Here is a 9,913-nt window from a genome sequence, read left to right on the forward strand (position 1 = left end):
AGGTCTATATGAGAGCAGCCAAAATCCAGCAAAGAAATTATCCTTGAAGATGGAAACTGTAATTTTTTGCCAAAAGGCTGCAGACATTCCAACATTCTGTGTGGCTTATTATCAGAAGCTGAAGTCATACATTAAACTCAAACTGCAAAATCTAAGGAGATATATCAATAATCCTGGTCCATCATACTAGCAGTAGTATAAGAGATTATTAAGTCCATCCAGTGTGATCAATAAATGTTGTGTTTTCTTTTTAACCTTTCATCCCTTACACGTTCCAGTTGTAGCAACCGCCTTCAGGTGGACGTCATCAGTACATACGGAAACTATTATTACAGAGTCATAGATATAACATATTATTCTATAACAATTACTACAATGTGTATGAATTTGTTAAAACATTTATAAATTATTATAATTAGTCTATTTACAAAGTATTTTTAAAAAACATCTTGTTAAAATCTAGAACCAATTTGGTTTGTGCCCTTTTTACTTCATCTCCTTAAAGGAAGATGAATGTATGCCATGTCTTCCTTCAAAGAGAAGACGTAAAAAGGGCACAAACCAAATTGGTTCTAGATTTTAACGAAAAGTTTTTAAAACAATACTTTGCAAATAGACTAATAATAATAATTTATAGATGTTTTAACAAATTCATGCACATTGTAGTAATTGTTATAGAATAATATTTCATATCTATGACATTGTAATAGTAGTTCCCGTATGTACTGATAATGTCCTTCTGAAGATGGTCGCTCCGACCGAAACATGTAAAGGATGAAATATTAAAAAAGAAGCATAAAATTTATCAATCACACTGGACAGCGTTAATAATCTTTTATACTATTAACAATGGTGATTACTTTTTCATACGAGATGCACAATACTCTACAATGTGGCAGAAAATATGTGAAATTTTAGCTTCTCACAATGGTAAATGCCACGATCATGGTCAATTGGGTACTCTGAAGATAGAGAGATTGGAGGTTCTTTCAAAATGTTGGTACTCATCTACTGAACTACATGGCACTACATCCCAGACAACCATAATCATGACGCAAAAACATAAATGGAAAATATAGCTAAACGTGGGTACCTCCTGTGACAGACCATAAGACAAATAATCTTTCTTTAATGCTGGACAGACGATATGCAATATTAAAATGAAGGTGATTAATGATACCCATTAGTGTATTTATATGAAACATTCAAGCCAGATAGTAATACCATATTATACACCACAAGAGAGCTTCATTGTAACACTTAAACGCTACACAAAATTTTGTTGTTATTATTTGCAGTGTATATTATTTTCGTGTTTATTCCTTTTTCTTGATAAGGGGCACAGCATATTTGTCATAAGCTGCGCTCAGTGCCTTCAATATTGGGCCCACATATTCCAAGGACCTGAAATAGAAAGAATGGCTCACAGCATCAACAAAGTGAATGAATTAAATATTTGTATTTGAAAATGAATAATAACTTTGCATTTTCAGTGATAAAATCAAGGGGAATGAAACAGTTGGGACATGCATCATGCATTTAGAAAATGAGAAATTATACTAAATTTTATTGTACTAAATTATCACGTTGCAGTAATAAAGAAGATAAATTTGTATCTTTATCACCAATTTCAAATTGAAGTATGAACCACCGTGATTATGACTGATATAGCTACATACAACATAACCAATGCCTGTTACAGTTGACATTTGTAAAATCTTCATACTTCATAGTATGAGAAATAATTAATTTTTGTGCCTTAAATATATATATATATGATTACACAGAATTTTGATTGGAATACCTTAAAGGAAAAGATCATATTATTTGACCCAATTACAATTAATAACACTTCTGAAATCATTACAAGTTATATTCTCATACGAAAAAAATGTCTTACCCTTGTGAGGTATCAAATCCAGATTCATTGGTAGTTCACCCCATAAACTACTTGCTACAATGAATGGGCTGTTCTATGTGCAATAATATTTGTAGGTGTTTTCCATTAGGCGCACAGCAGGAAAGAGGAAACTGGGAGTAAACTGATGTACTTATGTACTCTACATTAGGTTATGTCCTGCATGCTTACCGCTTCTGAAAGTTGTTGGTAGCATAGGAAAGAGAAGGCTGGTTGTACGTTCCTGCTGTGCTGTATGCATCATAGTTATGGCCCATTCCAGTGCCTGAGTAAGCTGTTGTAGTGAAATGCTCGCAGGTGCCCACGAGGTTACAAAACCGGACTCCAAACAATGGCAGAATTAAGGAGAGAACTACAGCAACGCCGATAAATCCGAGTACTAAAGCCCCAGCTGCTGTCACAAGCTGGAGCATGTTTGCAGGCAGGGACATGTCATCTAAAACATAAAGGCAATTCAGGCATAAATAGCATCACAAGAAACAAAGTTTATGTAATGTCATAGTTGGCATCACTACGATATTTCAATATTCTGTTACTGAGAATATTACTCAAAAATTAAAATGAGGTTCATGCTGAATTATAAAAATAATCAATTCTGTAAAATATAATATTATATTTAAGCATCCTGTTACACTCACACAATATATGAGACAAACTCTGTCTTTAGTGCAACAATTTAATTGTAGTTCTTTCTTCTTCTCTTCCTCTACACTACATTTTTCAGCCTTAAATGGCCATCACCAGGTGTATAGTCTCATGTAGCTGCTACACTGCCCGTAGTTTAAAATTTAAAAACACCAGTCTTTCCAATTGTATGTATGTATAAAATCTTTGTTAATCTACACATGTCAATTTGATTTCTAAAATTGGCACTTTTTTAAAACTTCTTACAATTGGAAAGACTGGTGTTTTTAAATTTTAAACTACGGGCAGTGTAACAGCTACTTGAGAATATACACCTGATGATGGCCATTTAGGGCCGAAACATGTAGTGTGGAGGAAGAGAAGAAGAAAGAACTACAATTAAATTGTTGCACTAAAGACGGAGTTTGTCTCATATATTCTGTAAAATATATTATGGAATTCAAAATCGTTATCTGGAAGGTTCTCAAAATTCTGAGTTTCCAGTTCACATCAGTGTGAAACATGGTCAATTATTTTGAAAGGAAGACATGGTTTAAAAATATTTCAAAACAAAATGTTCTTTAAAATATTTGGATCTAGAAAGGATACGGGGAGAGGGTGCAATTTAGGATATTACATAACATAAACTTAGTAATTTACACAGTTTGCATAATGGCAAAATATAGAGAGTCACTGCTTTAGAGTATTGAGATTATTTTATATACCTCTGCTTTAACAATAACTCTGCATTCTGTCCACAGGGTGTGATTATGGGTTTTGCATGATTCTCAGAATAAGCAGCAGTCGTTTCTCTAAATAAAATTTACCAGTTGATCATTATAATGGAGATGCACTGTATTCTCTGTGAGGTATGTGCTGAACTTCAGACTCTACCATCTTAATACAGGTTTTCTTGGTTTGCTTCTGTCTTCAAATTAATGCTGAGATCATCCCCAAATTCTAAGTTACTACTGTGATCTTGTAATGCAGCCCTTCTTATTTAAATTAATCTAAGTTAAACCCCTCACTCTTGAGTCTCCCAAATCAACTTTCCAATTATTCAAATTTCACTTAACCAGAAAATCAAAATTCTGTTCCCCTTGTCTTCAGTGGCTAACAAAGCTTTTAGTGTAAATTGACAAATTAATTCATGAACACCCAGGTTAGTTAGCTTTGCTCAGGTCCCATGAAGCAATTGGCTTCATATGTCCCACCAATTTCTCATTTTCTCTTTTCAGGCTTCAAGGAATTAATACCCATAACTTTTTTAACTTTATTTTTGTAATAAAATACAAAGATAAATACATTTTTATCAATATACCATCACTATTTGTGCTTGTTATTAGCTATGCAGCAATAGTTTAGTAATCCAAATAACAAGGTCAGTGAGTTGTGCAGAATTGCAAGAAAATAAACTGGTATATAAGTGTTACTTATTGAAATTTACCATTCCAAACTTGTTTCCAACAATGTACTTACTTGGCAACCTGATTGATGAGAGTGAATTCCTGTCAACAGAAACGGTTTCATCCTCTGTTCCTTCCTCAGCACAGGCGCTAGTGTACAGCACAGCCATCAAGAAGAGCATGAGATAGAAGTCATGGATCTTGCACGCCATTCTGGAAAAGAGTATATTACATATGACAGACCAACAAACACCAACACTGAGACTTCCATATATCATGACTTATCTACATTAGTCTTCTGTCCATATTGTTCATTTCTGAAGAATTATTAAAAATTGAAAAGTTCTACCATCTCTATGCAGAACAATCCTTATAATGAGATAGCTCTACTGTTACATTTTATATTAATTGTTAATAAACAACACAACAATCAAATGCAACAAACTTCTAATTAAATGTTGAGTCAATAATATCACATTATTTGTTCCAGTCCTACAGGACCATCTTCAGAAGGGATTGTTTATATGCACATTTAAAATTAAATCTAAAAATCTTAAATTTATACTCCATGCATTTCTTCTGAGCACAAGAAGAATCTATGTTATCTTTTGTAGTTGTTCTCTGATCAGTAAGTAAAAGTTTGTTACACTTGATTGTTTTCTTGTTCTTTAAAAATTATAAGAATCCTTTTTGAAAGCTATGATATGTATACAGTGGCCATCTTGTAGTGCACTCAATTTCACCTGTTACTTCACGACATGTTTCGGCAACATAGTGCCATCATTAGGTGCCCTAATTACGTTAATCTATTGCATTGCTTGCCCTCATATGTCTTCACAACACCATTTAAAAAGTATTTAAAAAGTGCGTATTTGTCAACTATAATAAATTTACACTCACTAAAACTTGTTAAGATTATTTATCTTATGTGTCTTAATTAAAACTTGCGTGTGGTTCATTCACTATGGGGTCGTTTTTCTTATTTTCTGTGTAAACTGTGTCTTGTGATGTGCGTTCCCTTCTTAGCTGCGAGTGAAAGGTTAATAGTTAATCAGCTAAACAAAATTCCTCAGCTGTTATAGGGCCTTAAGATTCATTATCATGTTCAATAGAATCCACCACTGGAACTTACTTTAAATCAGATGAATCCTGCCCACAACCTGAAACCCTATACTTTTAATATTCATTTTAATATTATCCTCCTCATCTATACCTAATTCCCCCAGGTTGTGGTAAATGCAACATACCTGCTTATTTCAGTTTTATATTTCTGCCACACTCCACAGTCACTTCTGGAGAAATAAATGAAGGGTTCTACCCTTTATAGTAACATTCTTTACAGGTCTGAATGCTTCAGCCAATCAGGAGAACCACAGAGAAAAGTGGAATTTTTTTAAGAAGGAAAGAGCTTGTAGGGGTTGAAAAACTCAGTAACCTTGAATTATTAATTTCTCCTTGCCCTTCAAAAGATTTGTAGGGGGCAGGTGAGAGGAGAGAAGTAGGGGTTGAACAACCCTTAAGATAAAGCAACTTACCTGGAATTTTTGTTATAGTATAGAATTAGAAATGTTCTTGAACAAAAAATAAAGTGGGCCAGAAATTTAGAGATGTTTGTCAAGAATGTAGTTAAGCATAAATTTGTATTGTAGACAATGGAAGATCTAAATAATCGATAGTTATGTCAGTGGGTTGTGCATGGCAACATTTGCTTAGTTACATGTAAGAGAGATGAAAATTTTGCTCCTGTTTGGAGTGCATATGATATTCTAAACATGTTCTTAACCAATTTTCATCCTGAAGACTGCAAGCACGCTAACCAAATTGATTCTAAATTTTGCTGAATGAAACAAAGGGACTGCCTTTCCAATATCTTACACTACTGCAAATGGAGTCTAGTCAATCCATACCATGTCTGACTTACTAAGATGCTGTCAAGGCAGACCAATTTGTTTTGCATGGAATTCCTGTATGCCTCTGTAACATTGCATGAATTGAGTCGAATGGAACTGAGGTTTACTTTTGCAGCATTATAGTGAGTTAGTCTTGACTCAACTTGATTAAATTCAGTTAATATGCTTGCAACCTAAAATTTCTTGACATTCATACATATAGATCTATTATTGACAGGGTTAATATTACTAAGAACATGGAAGAGAACCCTTCTTCAGAACCTGCACTTCTCAGTTAGACAAAAAGTTTCTATCTTTTATGGATACTGAAATTTTATTACCATGTTCACAGCATGCAGTCACCAATTCTTATCCTGAGCCAGACGAAACCAATCCATATCCTCTCAGTGCATTTCCTTAAGTTCCATATTAATAATACCCTTTGTTTTATATAAGATACTATGTGTTGTGGTGAAGGTTGGTTATATAAATATATACACTCCCCTTTTCTTGTTTTTATAGACAAAATACATGAAAAGAACGTCCATCTGGGTTTTCATATTCAGTCCTATATAACCTAACTACATGTAACTTAAATCGAATTTTATCAGATTTGAAGAACAGTTAATTTTTTTATGGTTATTTTAATGACTCTGTCAGTAGCTAGACTATATAGCATCAATGGTGGGATGATAGATGAACGTTGAACTGAAAAGGATTGGGAAGAAAGCAATCATTATCTAACCATGGAACAATCCTGGCATCTGCTTGGAGGGAATGTGGAAAACCAATACAAACCTAAGTCAGGATAGATGGTGTCCCAGTTGAGACTGGAACCGAGAACCTCCCAAGTATGAGTCTCAATTGCTACAACTATGCAAATAAGCTGAGTTAAATATGGATTATATTACACGAGACTGGTACTGAAGCTTACTGAATTTATAGCTAATTTGTAATACTAATAAGAGCACTTGAATAATATGTACATTTTACGAAATACAGGCAAAAAGAAATATACGTATGTCTCTTTTTCAGGGGGGTGGATTTAAGGGACAGCGACAGAGGTGATCGCCCCAAGGGCTCTACAAAACAGAAACTGAATTCACAGATTTTACTGGGACATTCACTTCTCTAAAATCGCAAAAAGTTACTTTATATTTTTAGTTATTATAAAAAATATCATGCCATAACTATCCTTTCCACCAAAGACATATGTAGGAAGGAATTCATGAACCTACATTTTGACAATTTCCTTTACAATGTGTGTTTTTCTTTCCTGAGCACCTTCTGCTGACCTAGAGTAATCCCGCAGTCATAAGTACACCTCAGACTTCCTATTAATCCGTTTGCAAGCCAAGTGTTGACTAGACCCGCTCCGGCTGTTTGCATTAAATTTGTTACATCCGACNTGTTGAAGTATCTCTGTTGTTAATTAAAGGTCACCTGAAGTAGGTACTATGATGTTCACAGTGCAACCGAATTTATCACCATGTGACGTTGAATCTCAAGTTTTAAGAAGCACATATTCATTATGCATTTCTTCAATCTTGATCAATAATAAGTATTTCCAATACTCGATTTTGTGTCATCATGGACAGTGGACTTNCGACTTTGGAATTTCTGGTAGGTAGTTCTATGGCAGGGCTTTGAAGCTAAAGTTTTAAGAAGCACATATTCATCATGCATTTCTTCAATCTTGATCAATAATAAGTATTTCCAATACTCAATTTTGTGTCATCATGGACAGTGGACTGAAAAAACTACTTTAAGATATTTTCATCTGTTATTTATTAATGTTAATAACATAAGACAGGAGATTATTTCGAGAAACTGCTCCATAGTCCCTTTCATATAATCGCAAACCTGGGCTGCTAGAAGTAGTCTTGTTCCAATTTTGTCATCAAGTTGTTCACTGGAAAGGAAAATTATTCATAATTTTCCACCTAAGTGACATTTTGGGGGTCAACTACACTCTTCTTGATAGCTTACTTTCGTTTGAAAGGCCACGGAGCTTTGTAAAGTAAAACACTGGAACATGTTGTACATTTCCAAGTGGGGGAAATCCCAGCAGATTAAACAAATTCATCTGTGCCACATTATAAATATCCCTTCTCTCTTCATTCCTGTCAGTTAACTGATTAGTAAAATTTTACACTAAAATATGTTTATATATTCCTTTATAACTTTCTGAATTTATAAATATTGTTCAAAATGAGACCCTCCATGTACTTATAACGCTGTGATACCATTCTACAAATTGACTGGCAGGTTTAAAACTGAATATTCCTCTTAACACGAGAGAAAGTTTNTATTCCTCTTAATACGAGAGAAAGTTTGAGGTAACTGACTTTTGGGCAACACTTCTCAACTATACAGGCTATTTGGCATTGCGGTGCGGATATGACGGACTGATTGGGAAGTACTGTACATGAGAAGAAGTGGTTGTGTTGTATTTGAAGATATAATCCAGCATTTCCACGACTTTGTGCAACTTTCTACTTTTCTGTTATTATTACTACACATAAAAAGGTAAAGCTGTCCCTGTGCTTAACTAACTAAGCACTATGCCATGAGGGCGTATGGGGGAGTGGATGTACAGATCCATATTTCCTTGATCTCGGCACTAATTGGAGGTAAGTGGTCAGCCTCACTCCCCGGCCGCTTTACTTCCGGGGAAAGAACCTCTGGTACCCATTAGATTGGAGGTTAGGTAGATTCCAGAGCTGGTATGCAGGACATGGAGAAAAGAAAGTTCTTGACCCGACCGGGACTCGAACTGCGACCCCTCAGTCGTCCAGCCCTTAGCCAGTCGCTATACCGGGTCATATTACTATGCATGCTTTAGTTAAACTTATTTCAATTATCATGTTCGCATGTCAATATATGAAAAATTATATATTGATTTAGGTACTGAAGATCGTAAACGTATAGGTGTCAATAAACTGTGTATTTAATTAATCAAAAACAGAAAAATAATGTAAATCCTCAATAATCCGGTTACAGTTAATAGGGATGTCGAATAATCCGGATTGAAACATAAAAAAAAAATGCTGTGCACAGTTGAATGCACACCTTAAAAGACACGGGGCATTTGAAGTGGCGAATGAGTTGCTTGTCTGTTCTGAAAAAAATAAAATTGTCAGTTTCTTCAAGCCTATATTATTAAGTCCAAAAACAAGTACAAATTCTGAATATTTTATCGTTGAATAAATGTAATGTCTTTTTATGGGTTTTAAAAAAAGGTTCTGCAGTGATATTTTGTTATTTACATTCATCAACACTATTTATATAATTAATTTTTACATTTATTTGCGTTCTAAGTTTTCTCTCTCTTTTTTTTTTTGTCTTTTAGGGCTATATTTTACTTCACTAATTCGGATGACCTCTCTTCCCCCCAAATTAATACATATTAGCGAGGGTTCACTGCAGTAATTATACAGCGTTGGTTGTAGAATGATAGACAGAAAAGTATCCTGGTACTTTATGAAGGTGTTTATCAAAATGTATCTAAGCGGAAATTCGTCGGTCATTTATAATCCTGTCACTCCACGCTTTTTAGTATGGTTACAGACAGCGTCGTAAATGTACTTGTAGTACACTGCTAACAGAGGACACTACTAGATGAAAAGTAACGGGCCTTGGAGGCCTATAGGGTTGTGAGACGTCGAGGCTTCCACATTTTCTAGACAGTCAGCTCACAGATGATGGTAAAGTTGTCAGCAGCCTTACGCTCCAGCCGTCCTTTACCCCAGGAAGATTCCTGGTACTCATTTCTGTTAGAGGCTGAGTTGATCCTAGGGCCATAGTGCGGCTGGATGGATTAGGTCAATTGAAAAAAAAAATCCACCTTTTCCGGACTCGAATCCGCGACCTTCTGACTTGTAGCGTAGTGCTACCGCGTGCCCCCCCCCCACTAGATAGAGAGTAGGACGTGGTCTGTCTGTGACAACAAAAGAATGCGGAAGTTAGTCCCAGGTAAACAGAGGTGGTGTGGGTTTCCTAGGGTATATTTTGTGTATCTGACAGCTAACATTTTTTGCGGCAGCTCTCTTTCTTTGTACTATCCTACCCTCTCT

The 9,913-nt window shown here is 35.1% G+C and overlaps 1 protein-coding gene across 1 annotated transcript in view; it reads right to left on the minus strand.

Annotated features, from left to right (window-relative positions):
• Positions 1-777: 777 nt before the first annotated feature.
• The window catches only part of LOC111866872, a 25,618-nt gene continuing 16,482 nt past the window's right edge, over positions 778-9,913 (minus strand). Inside the window, exons 2-4 of the mRNA XM_023856208.2 lie at positions 4,022-4,161; positions 2,090-2,354; positions 778-1,404 (exon numbers count right to left, since the gene is read on the minus strand). Coding sequence (XP_023711976.1) covers positions 1,317-1,404; positions 2,090-2,354; positions 4,022-4,161 — 493 coding nt within the window. The 3' untranslated portion in view covers positions 778-1,316. The remainder of the gene's footprint in view (positions 1,405-2,089; positions 2,355-4,021; positions 4,162-9,913) is intronic.

The sequence above is a fragment of the Cryptotermes secundus genome, unplaced genomic scaffold (genome assembly GCF_002891405.2).
Source record: "Cryptotermes secundus unplaced genomic scaffold, Csec_1.0 scaffold673, whole genome shotgun sequence".
In the NCBI taxonomy this organism is placed as follows: Eukaryota; Metazoa; Arthropoda; class Insecta; order Blattodea; family Kalotermitidae; genus Cryptotermes; species Cryptotermes secundus.